Source organism: Lontra canadensis, unplaced genomic scaffold (assembly GCF_010015895.1).
Source record: "Lontra canadensis isolate GAN:19392208 unplaced genomic scaffold, GSC_riverotter_1.0 scaffold96, whole genome shotgun sequence".
NCBI classification, from domain to species: domain Eukaryota; kingdom Metazoa; phylum Chordata; class Mammalia; order Carnivora; family Mustelidae; genus Lontra; species Lontra canadensis.
Window position 1 is genome coordinate 3,805,627 of NW_022631090.1, and position 16,573 is coordinate 3,822,199.

Sequence of the window (16,573 nt, forward strand, 5' to 3'; positions counted from 1 at the left end):
TTGATTCAATTTCTTTAATAGATATAAGCTATTCAGACTATTCCTTCTTTAGTGAGTTTCATTGAACTGTATCTTCTAAGGTACTGGCCCACCGTGTCTATGTCATCAAATTTGCAAACACAGAGTTGTTCATTATATTCCTTTATTATCCTTTTGATATCAATGCATCAATAGTGATGATGGCCTTTCTTCCATTTCTGATATTAGTAGTTTGTCTCTTCTCCCTTTTTTCTTAATTAACCTGGCTAGAGGTTTGTTACATCCATCTCTTCAAAGAACCAGTTTTGGTGTCATTTATTTTTCTCTATTATTTCCCTGGTTTCACTTTCATTGATTTCTGCTTTAATTTTTTAAAATTGATTTTCTTTTGATTACTTCGGATTTGATTTGCTCCTATTTTTCTGATTTCTTTTTTTTTTAAGATTATTTATTTGACACAGAGAGAGAGGGAACACAAGCAGGGGGAGCAGCGAAGGAGAAGGAGAAGCAAGCTTTCTGCTGAGCAGGGAGCCAGATGCAGGACTCCATCCCAGGACCCTGGAATCATGACCTGAGCTGAAAGCAGACCCTCAACCGACTGAGTCACCCAGGTGCCCCTGTTTTTCTAGTTTCTTAAGGCGAAACTCAAATTATTGACATCAGATCTTTCTTTTTCTAATATACTAATACTATGCTATAAATTTCCCCTAAGCACTGCTTTTGCTGCACCCTGTGAATTTTGATAAGTTCTATCTTGACTTTCATATAATTCAAAATATTTTAAAATTTCTCTCATATCTTTCACTCATATGCTATTTTTTAAAGATTTTATTTATTTATCTATTTGAGAGAGAGAGAGTACACACGCAGAGAGGAGCAGAGGTTGGGGGGATGGTGGAGAGAAAATCTGAAGTAGACTGCTTTGAGCACAGAGCCTGACACGGGGCTCAATCCCATGACCAGGATATCATGACCTGGACCAAACCCAAGAGTCAGAAGCTCAACTGACTGAGCCACCCAGGCACCCTGATCCATGTGCTTTTTCAAACTGTATTATTTAATCTTTAAATATTTGGGGATTTTACAGCTATCTTTCTGTTATTGAATTCTAGTTTCATTCCAGTGTGAACTAAGAGGATATTTTGCATAATGTCTATTACTTTTAATTTTGTAAGGTGTGTTTTATGACCCATGAATGTGTCCATCTTGGTAGATGGTTCACGTGAGCTTGAGAAGAATGTGTATTCTACTGTTGTTGGATAAAATATTCTATAGAAGTCAATGAGATTTGGTTGATTGATGGTGCTGGTCAGTTTAATTACATCCTTACTGATTTTCTGTCTTCAGGACCTGTTAATTATTAATAGAGAGGTGTAAAAGTTCCAACTATAATAGTAGATTTGTCTGTTTCTCCTTGTAGCTCTAATAGTTTTTGCCTCACATACTTTGGGATACCCTGTTGGATGCATACACATTTCCTTGCTCTGAAAGTCTCCTTTGTCTGAAATTAATCTAGCTACTCCCACTTACTTTTGATTAGTGTCAGCATGCTATAACTTTCTCTGTCCCTTTACTTCTAATCTATATGGACTTTTATATATTTTTAAATGATCTTATTTATTTATCTATTTGACAGAGAGAGACACACAGCGGAAGAGGGAACACAAACAGGGGGAGTGGGAGAGGGAAAAGCAGGTTTCCTGCCAAGCAGGAAGCCAGATGTGGGGTTTGATCCCAGGACACTGGGATCATGACCGAGCCAAAAGCAGATGCTTAATGACTGAGCCACCCAGGCACCCCTCTGTTACGGTGTTTCTGACTTCTCACATTTCCTTTTGTTTCTTTCTTAAGAGTTTCCATCTCCCTGTTCTCATTCCCCATCTAATTTTGAATATTATCCACTTTCCCTAGTAGAGTCCTAAGCAGACTACTCACAGTTATTCCAAATTCCCAGTCCGATAATTCCAGAATATTTTCTATAACTGAATCTGGTTGATGCTTGATTTGTGTCTTCAGACTCTGTTTTTTTGCCTTTCAGCCTACCTTTTACTTTTTTGTTGAAAGTTGGACATGATGCACTGGATAAAAGTAACTAAGGTAAATAAGCTTTTAGCATGAGGTTTTATGTTAACCTACCTGGAATTTAGGCTACTTGTACTCTTTGCCGTAGCTGTGATGTCAGACCTAAAATTTGCTCTAATGTCCTTGTTTATTTCCCTGCTTATTGTTCTGGGCTTCCCTAGATTTAATAGTGTCTGAGGTGTGTAGTTTTCTCACCTGTAATCTCCTGTTATTACACAAAGGCCCTATCCATGTCGTAGTAAATTGTGGCAGGGGTTGGAGGGAGAAGCATTCTATAAATCATACGATTAGTTCTCAGTCTTTTAGTGAGTCTTTGCCTCTGAGCTGTGACCTTCAAACGTGCTAATTGCATCTGCTCTCCTCCACCTGTGTAGATAAGACAAGAAGGCTAGTGGAGTTGGGTATTTCCCTTCTTTCCAGTTCATTAGACTCTGATAAAATGCAAATCAGGGAGGCTCTGGTAAAATCATTTCCCTTGAGGGAGGGCCTTAATTTAGGAGAACAAAGAGCTTTGGGCTTATTTCAGGATACTTTTCCCCTCCTATGCCTGGAGCCAGAAGAAATTTTTCTCCAATCTTCATCCCGAGAACCTCATAAAACTCACACAAAAAAGTTTCCTCTCAAGCTAGACATACTCCTTCTCCAACAATACCCTTGCTCCTACCAGGACTCAGAAGTGGTGATTATATTCACCAAGCTTTCCAGATTTCAGACCAAAGAATATAAGGCAGTTTGCCCTGTGACCTCAATTTTCTAACTGATTCAAGAGGAGTTGTTCCTTCAGCTTTTTTGCGTGTGACAATGGAAGTGACAACTTCTAAGCTCTTTCCGTGTCAGACCAGAAACCAGTAACTCTTCCCAGTTTTTTTCTGTGCATTGTATGTATAAAAGTTTTATCACAAAATTAACAACATATAGGTCATATGTTTTATAAACTATATTCTAAACTTAACATATCATGGATGTTTTTGTGCCATTAAATATTCCCTTATACTTCATGCTTAGTGTCGGGATTCTAAATCAACGCTGTGGAACCATAATTCATTAACCAATCACCTATTTGGGGGGTATTAGGTTTTTGCATTTCCTTTTCTTAAAACAAATTCCATGATAAATACCTGTTAAATAAATTTTTATATGCAACAGGGGTTATTTTCTTAACATAAATTCTTGAAGTAGATTGATTAGTCAAAGGTTTTGAATGCATTCAAATTCTTGACCTGTACTGTCAAACAGACTTCCAGAAAAGCTATACTAATTTACCTTCCCATTTGCAGTAGGTGAGAATGCCCAACACTGGATAATTCAATTGTATAAAACTTTGCCAATTTGAACACTCGGGATGCTTCCATAATGTGGCTACTCTAAGTAACTCTGAAATAAACTTATGGGTGCATGTATCCTTTGAATTATTGTTGTTATACTATTTGGGTAAATACCCAGTAGTATGATTACCAGATGGTAGGGTAGTTCTATTTTTAACTTTTTGAGGAACCTCCATATTGTTTTCCACAGTGGCTGTACCAGCTTGCATTCCCAAAAAAACACATGAGAGTTCCTTTTTTCCCACATCCTTGCCAAGAGTTGTTTCTTGTGTTTTTGATTTTTGCCATTCTGACAGGTATGAGGTGCCATTGTAGATTTGATTTGTATTTTCCTGATGCCAAGTGATGCTGAGCATCATTTCATGTGTCTATTGGCCATGTAGATGTCTTCTCTGGAGAAATGTCTGTTCATGTCTTCTGCCCACTTTTTAATTAGATTATTTGTTTTTTGGGTATTCAGTTATATCAGTTCTTTATATATTTTGAAAACTAAGCCTTTATCAGATATGTCATTTGCAAATGTCTTCCCCCATTCAGTAGGTTGTCTTTAGTTTTGCTGATTGTTTCCTTCACTGTGCAGAAGATTTTTATTTGGTGTAGGTCCAAGAATTTGGATTTATTTTCAGCCATAACAAATAATGACATTTTGCCATTTACAACAACATGTATGGAGCTAGAAAGTGTAATGCTAAGCAAAATAAGTCAATCAGAGAAAGACAATTACCATGTGATTTCACCAATACCTGAAATTTAAGAAACAAAACAATGAGCAAAGGGGAAAAAAGAGAGAGCGAGTCACACCAAGAAACACTGTTACTATAGAGAAGAAACTGATGGTCACCAGAGGGGAGGTGTGTGGGGGAATGGGTGAAATGGGTGAGGGGGATTAAACGTATCATGATGAGCACAGAGTAATGTACAGAATTGTTGAATCACTAAATTACATACCTGAAACTAATATTGTACCTAACTATATTGGAATTATAAATAAAAATTTAATAAAAAATAAAATAAAACTGCCAATTTGTTAGTGGAAAACAGAACCAGTCTTTTTCTTTATCAGGAAGGTTGAATATATATTCAATTTTAATAAGTATTTTTATTTCCCCACTTAGGATATTACTATTTTTGATATCATTGTTGTATTAATCTATACTTTTAAGCTCAGAGTAGATGCTCAAAATCATGTGTTAACTGAAAGAACTCAGAAAATCAAAATTACTTTCCAGGCAGAACTTGCGTGCTTCTCAGCCAAGTCTTAGAAATACAATTTTCTTGGTATAGACACAAATTAAGACTCTTGATCCACAATAGTCTAGAAGGGAGTAGGAAATATTTTAAATATTTTAACAATCCCAGGATCTTTAACCGATGAGGAATGATCCTAAATTTCCCAAAACAAACATTTAAATGAAGCACCTTTTGTTACTTTCCACATGTGAGTGAAAGGGGAGTGACTGTTTTCCTACGGTAAATTTATAATCTCACTCTCAAATACCTAGGTGATTTGCATTTCACATATATGACTTATCTAGACACTTCAGAAAGAATCTGGGTATATACTTAGAAGCAAATCCATGAAGGGGGCTATTCAAGTGTCATTATTAGGCTAACATAAATAATTCTACTCGTTTAAGTCTGCAGCCACTAAGACATAAATGTAGCTAAGCTAAAAGTTAGTTTGCTGATTTAAATCCACATTGCAAAGATGGAACCTTGTGTATTATGCATTTGATTACAGATTACTGTACTTGCTTGAATTAGCTCCCTCAGACTTTGACATTAAGTCTACTTACTTAAAATATGAAGTTGGATGAGCTTTCACTATCAGCTCTGCCGTCTGCATGGTCAGGTGATTTACTTCTTACCAGATGAAAAAAAAATGTGATAAATCCAAGATTAAGACCCTTGAAAGACTAAGGAACCACGAAAATATGACAAGCTGTCAAAGTGTGGGTTTCAAGTGCCTTTACATATTTTATAAACTCACATCCAAATTACTAAAAGGTTTTAACTTGCAAGAAAAGAAACAATATACATTTATGCCACAAGGAGGGTATCCTTTACATATTGATATTAAGGAAATTGCCATCTCATTTCTGAAATATCTTTAAGGTAGGTTATTTCACAGGCACTATTATTAAACATCTGAGCACCCCGTATTCATGAAATCCACACATCTACCAAAAATAACTTGTTTCAGTCAATAGATTCCATTTCCCCCAAAGTCAGTCTCTAAAGAGTGTTGTTGGACAGCATATGAAAACTAAACAATCTGAATTTTCCTGCTCTAAATGTGGCTCAAAGTTTAACGTAGCTGGTAAACGTAAAAAGTGACTAGGGCCTAAACAACAGCCAGATGAGAATGGTCATAGCATTCGCAACAATAACAAAACAACCACTAGTATTTGCCAGGCTAGATTCTAAGGTTTCACATACACGAATTTACTTAATGCCCACAACAGCCACATAAGGTAGGTTCTATTATTAGTCCCATTTTACAGATAAGGAATCTGAGGCAGAGGAAGATTTGGCACCACACCCAAGTTGATGTGACTGGTCAGGGTATAGAGCTGGGATTCAAACCTAAGTACCCTGACTTCAGACCCAAGGGCTATAACCACTAGAGGATTCTAGCTTTTCCAGCTACACAGTTGCAAGGTACACGTCACCCACTTTAAGAAACTGGAAAAGAAAAGGCTTCCGCACATTTTTGCCTAACGTGTTCTCAAGTTACTCTTCCATAAGACCTTTGAAACAGCTTTGATCACCTTCTAAAGAATCAGGTGTTGTCCACAATAAAGTCAAGTGATAACCCAACAGACTGTATAAAATGGTACAGCTGGGAGGCTTCATTCTGCATTTTTTGTACCTATCACTATGATAAAGGCACAAAGTATAAAATAATATCCACACTTGTTTTGTTTTTTAGCACATAAGAGTGAAATCACATGATGTTTGTCTTTCTCTGTCTGACTTATTTCACTTAGTATAATATCCTCTAATTCCATCCATGTTGTTGCAAATGGCAAGATCTCATTCCTTTTTATGGATGAGTAATATTCCACTGTGTGTGCTTGTGCATGCAAGCATGTGTGTGTGTGTGTGTGTGTGTGTGTGTGTGTGTGTATCCCACATCTTCTTTATCCACACATACACTTGGGTTGCTTCCATATCTTGACAATTATAAATAATGCTGCAATAAACATAAAGGTACATATATATTTTTGAGTTAATGTTACCATTTTCTTTGGATAAATATCCAGTAGTGAAATTACTGAATCATAGGGTAATTCTATTTTTAATTTTTTGAGGAAACTTCATAATTTTTTGACAGTGGTTATTAAATAAATATGTTGTACAACAGAAACAAAACACTGTATGTGAATTATTCTTCAATAATTTTTAAATGGGGATGCCTGGGACGCTCAGTAGGTTAAACATCTGCCTTCAGCTCAAGTCATGATCCCAGGGTCCTGGGATTGAGTCCTGAATCAGGCTCCTTGCTCAGCAGGGAACCTGCATCTCCCCCTGCCTGCCTCTCTCTCTCTCTCTGTCCCTCTCTGACAAACAGATAAATAAAAATCCTTATAATATAATTTTTAAAATGTATTTACAAGACAAAAAAAATAGTATCCATGCTGTTAAGGGGTTTAAAATCTAATTGCAAAGCTAGATTAGCCAAGCTGGAAGTTCTTTTTCATTCTCTCTAAACGTAATAATACTCACACAGCATTTCTTCTATATTATGGTACCAGAGTCTGGCAAACTATGCTTCCTGATGAAAATCTTACTCAAACACTAACTTCTGATGGAAACATAGTCCTAACTGCAAACATAATAGTGTATCATCATCTCAACAATACAGGATTTGGCCAATTATGCCCCAGATAGAAATCCACAAACCCTTGGAACTGGAGGCAGACATGGAATGGAACAGTAATGCCACTAGAGTTACTAAACAAAGTTCTACAATTACTGACTCTAATTTTTTTTTCAAGCACGTAACAAAAGTAAACACTATAAACCTTAAGACTCGTTTTACCATGGGTGTCTGGGATTAACACAATTACCACTGATTTCTCGATGAGTACACTGAACAATGATCAATTTTAAGAAACTATGGCAAAGTCAATTTTAGCACGTGCTTAGAAGTCTGAACGTTTACAAAGTTTTTGGCATTAACCCAAGGGAGAATTTAATGAGTTGCACAGCATAATCAACCACACCTAAAGTCCCAGTATATCATCTTGGACAAGAAGCATATGTGAGCCGATTTTATTAAAACAACGATGACTCGCCAACTTTTAGAAGATATAGGCAAGAAAGAGTAAGCTTATCACTTGCCAGTAGCTGACAGATACCAGCTGGAGAATGTACCATTAACTAATGGTATCTGTGAGCAGAACTTGCTCCCAAAGTAACTGCAACTGACATTTGAGATGGACATTCAACCTGCATTGTCATAGCTAATTTTCAAATGGTGCATTTGGCCCTAATTAAAAGTGGTGATCCCTGCTACTTTAGGGGCCCCTGTTAACAAAAATAATGATAATTAAAAGTAAACAATGGGAGCATCTGGGTGGCTCAGTCCTTAATTGTCTGCCTTCAGCTCAGGTCATGATCCCAGTGTCCTGGGATCCAGCCCCAAATCAGGCTCCCTGCTCAGCAGGAAACCTGCTTCTCCTTCTCCCACTCTCCCTGCATTTGTTCCCTCTCTTGCTGTGCCACTCTCTGTCAAATAAATAAATAAAATCTTAAAAAAAGATAAAAGTAAAGTAAACAACAGAGATACGTGACTATGCCATTGATGTTTTGCCCAATCATTACCATCTAGCACCCAGGACTGGGTCAAAATGTCAATAACTTAATCGTCAGTCTAAAAGCAAGAAAACATTCTTAGGAACTGTTTTTGATAAGAGCTATTACTGTAGACACATCATCCTGCAAGTATGACAATAATATTTATTTTATTATAACACATACAGTCAGTGAAAAGAGCAATGAATCTTTGCTGTTCATTATATGAGTGGATAAATCAAGTACACAAGTTCCTTTTTAATTATTTTTTAAAAGGCTACTTTAGACTATAATAAAGCAGAGGGGGAAAAAAGCGTAAATACTTCTGTCGTTTATCAAACTTGAAGCAAAGTGCAGAAAGGGTAAAATAAGATATAGTAGTTACACATGAAAAAGTGTCCTATTTCTCTGGCAGTTGAGTTATTAGGATTGAAGTCTCTATCAGATTTCCTCCGGGCTTTAAGACTTCACTTCCAGGTTATGGAAGCCAGGAAAAAGCCAAAGTCTCCATCCCGCATATTCAGCTTATTACTGTGTGTCTGGGGTTAGTTACCTTATTCCTACTTAGATCATTTGCCCCAAATTAATTCAAATTCATATATATTGAGCAGCCTCTACCATCATGGCCTTCCCACTATCTGCGCCTTGGTGGCTATTTCAATTTTCTACGAGCAGGTGGGCAAACTCAATGAGAAGAAGAGAGTCCATATTTCAAAGCATTCTGACAGCGAGTAAGGCCACACCACCGACTCAGATAAGAACTGGAGACTTCTATGAAATCTCAATTTATTGTGCTTTTCTAGCCCCCCACTAGCACAGGTAACTGGTAGTTGGTGGTGTTCTCCTCAGTCCTTACTATGAGGCCACATGTAGATCCTGTCACAGAAAGGCTGCTTGGCTGGTGAGACCTGACCTGAGTATTTTTCTGGCTAAAATCATCTCTTACATGTCATCTGACACAGGACTTTGGGTAAAAATCAAAGCTCTTGTTTGAACAAACAAGTTGTTCTTCCTATCAGCACCTCGGCAGCGTAAGTCTCTGCTAAGGGAGGTTTGCTTTCCATTTGGTCAAGAGCTCAAGATGTGGGGCGCCTGGGTGGCTCAGTGGGTTAAGCCTCTCCCTTCGGCTCAGGTCATGATCCCAGAGTCCTGGGATCGAGCCCCACATCGGACTCTCTGCTCAGCGTGGAGCCTGCTTCCCCCCCCTCTCTCTGCCAGGTTGTGATCTCTGTCTGTCAAATAAATAAATAAAATCTTAAAAAAAAAAGAGCTCAAGATGTGCTCTTGAACTTTTTTCACAGCGGGGTCACCTTTGCATGCCCTGCGACAGATTATATATATATATATATATATATATATATATATATATATATAAATCCAGCTTTCGCTTCAAACAACATGGGATCTATCACCATTGCAGGTGCATTTTCAAGAATCTATTGTGAATTGACACAATAAACTAAACTGGTTATGAGGCAGGGCTTCATTTTAGTGAAATAATGTATATGTATGATACTACATATGCATAGCCGAGCGTGGAAAAAAAAAACAAAACACTAGGGAGCACGAGCAGGGGGAAGGGCAGAGCTAGAGAGACAGAGACAGAGAGAGAGAGAAGCATGTCCCTGCTGAGCAGGGAGCCGGATGCGGGACTCAATCCCAGAACCCTGGGATCATGACCTGAGCCGAAGGCAGACGCTTAACCCACTGAGCCACCCAGGTGTCCCCATTTTCTTTATATTTTATGTGTCTTCTGAATGTTTAAATGAGCATCTATTTTATTTTTTTATTATTTTTTGGAGGTACCTTAGCTTTTTTATTTTGGCATCTATTTTAAGATCAGGAAAAAAAACATGTTAATGTAAAGCTTGCTTAGGATGTCTAATAACTGACAATCTAGTCTATGTCTAGACCATCCGAAGTTAAAAGGATCTAGACCACACTGCCTTCACACTTACAGAAAGACTTATTGAGTTATAATTTATTACTTGCCCTCTTCTTTTACAGAGTCAGTAAAGAAAGGCTATTCTTCTTTCTTCTCTGAAACCAAGGTTACAGATGGTATCCTTGTACCACCCAAATGTGCCTTATTCAAACATCCCATGATCAATACTGCCCAAATGGGCGGGAGGTAGGAATGATATCTGTAGATGAACTGGAATTTTCTCTTGCCAGCCACTACAGACTCCCTCTTTTTATTTTTTCAGAAGCACAAGCCAAATTTGGAGTGGGAATGCTACAGTGCACCAAAGCAGGTGTTCAAAACATCTATGCTTCCTACTTTCTTCAGAGGTGCTCTATTTCATTTCATCTTTAAAAATGTTAGCTTGCAGCTATTCTTTCATATATAGCCTGTACCTAATCTTTTTTTAGAAGCAGCAGGCTATAAATCTTAAAGGAATAACGCTCTTTTCAATGACCTTGGGACAGTGATAAAAGTCCAGGTGTGCTCCAAGGACCCAAAGCCAGAGCCTCATTTTCCCTCCTCCCACCTCCTCAGTGCCTACCTACTCTGGCATCCTTCACTTTGCCGTCCAGAGAACAAGAATTCTCAGCTTATAAGTAGAGAATCCTTCATTCAGAGAGCATGAATGACTCAACTGATACCACATAGCAAGCAACAGAAGTGACCAGAAACCAGGTCTCCTGCCTTAAAGCACAGTCCTCTTTCCATTAGACTCTGAGGACATTCCAATCCTACTGAGAAATCAGGGAAATCTAAGAAGCATGGACACAGAGGCACATATTTTTAACCTTCCTCACAAATTTCCTTTGGCTTAGCTTCTTCAGGTTCCTGAATAACGTTCATGCTAGTCCCTTTTAACTCCCCAGTAGTATACTGCCTCTCCTAGGAATCCTGGTTACAAAGTTCTTTATTCATTCACTTGGATCACCCCTTATGTGGTAAGTGGCTGCCCTAAGCAAAGGAATGGGCTTCTATTCAAGAGTATGAACTTGCTTCCCTTAGAGAACTGCTAGAAGCAAACTAGTGTCATGAACAGAACACTGAATTTGAAGACCTGGGGTTTGGATCTAAGCTGACTCCAGAGCCTCCACTCCCAACCCCACTGGCACCCCAACATAAAAAAAAGAATCATTAAGATTGTACTTTGTGGGACACCTGGGTGGCTCAGTGGGTTAAACGTCTGCTTCAGCTCAGGTCATGATCTCAGGGTCCTGGGATTGAGTCCCACATCAGGTTCCCCATTCAGCAGAGAGCATGCTTCTCCCTCTCCCTCTCCCTCTGCTGCTCTCCCCGCTCATTCTCTCTCTCAAATAAATAAAATCTTTTTAAAAAAGAAGAATGTACTTTACAAAACATAAAGGTATCCAAAGTTGAGGTGTTCTCCCTTTCATCTACTTCCGCCTCTAAGACGTAAAGCAATCTACTCTTTTGCTTGCAATTCTTTCTGCCATCCAATAATCACCTCAAATGTCCAAGCAAGAAGCTAGAAGAGGAAAACTCAAGCCTGTCTGGTTTGTTTGCATGACAGAAGCTCAGGGTAGGCTCCGTAACAGGTTTGTTTTCAGGCAGATATTGGAAGCTTTTCTCCTGAAGAGAAAAAATGAGTTAGATTCTAGTCTCCTGGAAGATCCAGCTAACACCTTGTCCAGCAGGAACGCACTCCACAAAATACACGGACAATCCCTCTCCCCAGAACCTTTGCCAGACCTGGCCCAGCCTGGTCCTTTGGAAATACATAACTGAATATTCCTCACAACTCACTTGTTCCACCTCACTTTAATCCATCGTTCATTAACCACGTTAGAACTGCCAAAAGAGGCAAACTCTTCAGTGTGCCTGTCCCATATTTGCATGAATTATCATGCGCTGAATGTTACGCTCCTTTGAACTTCAAAAGAGCTTCCTGGCCTTTTTGACTACAACTTCAACAACAAAGCATAATGGAGTTCCTGAAAGAACCCCCCTCCTCCCCAACCCCCCAGCCGCCTCCGCTTTGGACTTCAAACCTTGTTGCTTCTGGACAGTAACAGACTTTTCTATAAGTCACACATGGCTCTGTCATCCATTGCAATGCACCATCAGGACTCCCTAGGTTCCAGAAGCCCACTTGTCTCCTGGGAGAGCAACATAACTAACAGCTAATTGGCTACTAGCAAGTGGCAGCCCTCCCTTTCCTTGTGAAAACAGCCTTCTGCAAATATGGCCTTTACTCCAGACCTCTGCATATACTACACCAACCAAGTGAGCCTCTTTGACCAAATGGCATGCCCCCCTCCTTCCACCCTGATGCCCAAGACAGGAGACCGAACAGACTGCAGTGTGTGCATTGATATAGGAGCTTCTACTGAAATCAACCCATGAAGGGTCAAAACCCTTGTGTAAAATGGCATCAGGCAGCAAGGAGAGACATAACAATGTATTACCTTTACACTTCTAGGTTTCCCGGAGTTTTCCCAGATTTTTATCCCTGTCATAAAAGTCATACTTGCCAAATGTGGAAACTCCAGAATAAACAAGCACAGAGATGAGCAAAAAGAAGTCATGAGCCTACCACCCACAGATAAAAAAAAAAATTAGCTCCCCACTGCACACTATACATGACTATAAATTTTAGATGGAATAGAGAACTATGGGTAAAACCCCACATTATGGAAGCAGTAGAAAAAAAATATTACAGAGTGAGTGGTAAGGACCTCCCTGGGAAGAAGAAATTTCGAAGCCATAAGGGAAATAAATAACTGATCTGACGACACCAACACTTAAAACCTCCCCATGGGCAAATCCATCTTAAAGTTTAAAGCAAAGGACAGATGGGAAAAATAGTATTTTAAATACAAAAGGTCACTAACAAGTTTCGATCTAACAAAATGTTCATAAGTAAGTTCTTACCGACCGCAAAGACAAGCAACCTAACTACAAAATGGGCCAGTCACTGAAGAAATTCAATTGGATCGAAAACGAATTGCAAAGATATGCCAGTAGTAGGAAAATACCATAGCAAAGCTGTAGCATGATTCCCCCCATTAAATGGGCCACAAGATACAAAGATTAATTATACTTTTAGTAAAGGAGGTAGAGAAGGACACTCAGACAGTGGAAGTATAAATGGATGCAACGCATTCTGGAGGATAATTTGACAGTGCTCACCAAGGTGAAAACCCAACATCCACTCTGACCAAATGATTCCTCAAAAATACTTGCCTAATTGCCCAAAAGGTATTCATCAACACCTTAGTTTTAATAGCAAAAACTGGAAACAACCTCAATATAAACAACTAGTGACTGGTTAATTAAGCCGTGGCACACTTATACGACGGGGAACTATGCAGGCATGAGAAAGAATATGGCACGGTTATACAGCAAGGCTCTGACGTGAAGGAGGCCCAGACACATATCTGAATTATAGATTATAGATTATAGATTATAGAAAATACATGTCGTACCCCATCTTCGTAAAAGAAAAAAAAAAACCAACAAACACATACGTGTGTTTTTAGGACACAGAGAAAAGAGTTTGGAAGATCACATAGCAAACTATTAGTAATGGCTACTACCCCTGGGAAGGGCATTGGTAGCTGAGGGACGAACTTTCTTTATAAAGCCCAGATACTTTCAGATCGTTTTGGACGACGAGTATTATTAATTTTAAAATTTAAGAAAATTAAAAAGGACTTAATTAAGCATTTCACGGGGCTCTCAAACTTATGATATGCACTGTTTTTAATGGTAGCATGAGAGTATGTTACAAACATCGTTTATGAAACCAACCCCAAGTGGACGGGCATTTCCACTGCTTCTGACTTCTCCCTATTAGAGCTGCAGTATAAATCTCCATGCATACCTTTTATGTATGCATGTGTGTGTGTGCGTCTGTGTGTATCAAGGCAACATACAGAGAGCATATGCTTTGAGATTTCCCCTTTAGTGGAGATAACTTAGCACATGTCCTCAAGACAGTTAGCTTGGGCATGGCCACACGGAATGACCCTGAACCGCTCATTCGGGGAACCATACCCTTAGCCTCATCATCTGACTATATCCCAGAAACAGTAGAAGAGAACTGGGGGGTCTAGGCCATCTACTATGTAATCATTTTGACACCAACAGAATATTAAAAGGGCTTGGGACAAATTCGTGGGCAGGAGGGGCCTGTAAATATTTTTGAAGTCCTATTTTTCTTTGGTTTGTTAATTAAGCTCAAGATTGCGTGGACAGTAATCTTCAAGTCTTCATACCTATGGAAGACTTCCCAGAAGAGATGGTCTTCCAAGAGTTGCAAGCTTTCCCTTATCAAGCCATCAGTAACAGTTTCTTCCTACGAGAGCAAGGATCTTAGGCCCAGCTGGGTTGTAACCGGAGCTGAGGATGAATGGACAACTTTTCTATCACAGCCACTCAAAGGAGAGTTTTCTGGCAGAAGGAGGTCATTTGAGGGAAACAGGAGAGAGAGAGAGAGACTGATTCAGAGTTTCCTTGCTGAAACCTGGGCCCTGCTAGACTTCTTCTCGTGTCCCCATCACGCTAGATATCACCACAGGTCACTTGTGCTCAGAAGCCTAATCAAAAGCACCCCTTCTCCCGGGAAGAAGACAGAGAGGAATATGAAAAGCACAGGGGGACAGAAACACACGTCATGGTGGAATGGATTTGGCACCGCTCTCCCTGTCAGCAAGCCTCTCGCCGGCTACAGTCGACTTCCGCTGATAAAGGAGATAAATGTTTCAGTGATGGGCTTCAGATGCTGCTGCAGCTCCTACCAAGAAGATTTTCACAGTTCCTCCTCATGAATAAGTTCAGTGGAGCAGAGAATGCCCTTCTTGGCTCATCTCCATTTTATGCTTCTTTTGATGCAGCCAAAGAGGGAAACCCAAGCAATGGCTTTTCCTTCCAATTTAGAGCAAGCGTCCACCCCAGAGAGGCCTGCAAGTGGCCCCAAGAAGGTGAGGCTCGTACTTTCAGCAGAAAGCTCCTAACAAGAGCAGCGATGTCAACGGTTACACATCAATCTCCCAAATGTGGGTAATTATACCCCCTTCCTGCCACTCGGCTTTCTCCAATGTGTTAGCCCATCACACGGATCGCTGACTTTCTAGAAATATTCCCTGGCTTTGCGGGGACGTTCTTTCAATAAACAGCATCCAATTTGCTCACGGTCCCTGGAATCTCAATTTCCTCAAAGGATTTTTCATCTGAATCCAGTTCATGTGAAGGTTTTTTCCTTCTTCGTTTTGTGGCATAAGGGAATAGGCAGAGCCTGCCTTACTTTTTCTTTTTCTTTTTCTTTTCTGTGTTATTCTTTTTCATAAACTGAAAACCTCTGCTGAAGAGTCTGAAATTTGGGAAAAAATCCAGCTCATCTGTCAGATATTTCTAGAGCTACGTAAAATGGAATGAAATTTGTACAGTTTAGAACAGGAAAAGGAAAGTAGGCTAATGTGTCATGTGTTCTAGGAGATGAAAACTATATGAAAATCAGAAAAACAGCCCTAAATTTAGTTGGCCCGATGCAGAGCTCCCATTCTTTTATCAACTCATGCATAAGTCAGTAACATTCACTTTCTTCTCTTAGAATAATTGTATGGCCACATTTGGGCTAAATCACAATCCCTACAGATTATAAGCACATTTTCAAAGAAATTACAAGAAAGTATCATGTTTTTTAATCTCAAGACACTTACGTTTTACTTGCTCTGTTTTGCTTCCTTCTAGGAAAAGAAAGAACAGCAACAAGGAGGAGATATATTTCACACCTCCCATTTTCCACTTCTTTCTCATCTTCGCCACTGCAAAAGGCCACTCAAAACTTTCAGGGCCTGGTGTATTGAAGCGGCTGAGAAGAAAGCAGAAAAAAAAAAAGACTTAGGTCCTCGGAAACTGATGGAGATCACCCAAGCCTAAACTTTTGACTCACCAGGGGGGAAAAATTCTGGAGAATTTATATTAAGTGTAAGCACTGTTTTCCTGTGTGAGAAAGAGCACTTGCCTCTCCTGTCTTGCAAAGATTGTGGGCGGGGGTCGGGTAGGATTCAAGCAGATGAGCATACATTCCTATCCAATGCTAAGGCTAAAATCCTTATAGACATATCATAGGAAAATAAAAACAAATTTTGAAATCATCCTTTCTAACAGAATTAGAGTTGATTTCTCAAGAGATTTTTCTTTAGGAGAAAAGGGAAATGGGTTTGCAAAATGGGTCCTTTGGCAACAAAGATAAAAATAATAGGCACGGGACCCAAAGAATTTCTTTCTTTTTTTTTTAAGATTTTATTTATTTATTTGACAGACAGAGATCACAAGTAGGCAGAGAGGCAGGCAGAGAGAGAGGGGGAAGCAGAGGAAGCCCGATGGAGGGGCTCGATCCCAGGACCCTGAGATCATGACCTGAGCCAAAGGCAGAGGCTTTAACCCACTGAGCCACCCA

General features: G+C 39.4%; 1 protein-coding gene across 4 annotated transcripts in view; it reads right to left on the reverse strand.

Annotated features, from left to right (window-relative positions):
* The window catches only part of CHRDL1 (chordin like 1), a 114,447-nt gene that overhangs the window by 94,581 nt on the left and 3,293 nt on the right, over window positions 1-16,573 (reverse strand). For all 4 annotated transcript variants that reach the window (XM_032837081.1, XM_032837082.1, XM_032837079.1 and 1 more), the window contains exon 2: window positions 15,831-15,982. In XM_032837081.1, the coding sequence (XP_032692972.1) occupies window positions 15,831-15,982 (152 nt within the window). The remainder of the gene's footprint in view (window positions 1-15,830; window positions 15,983-16,573) is intronic.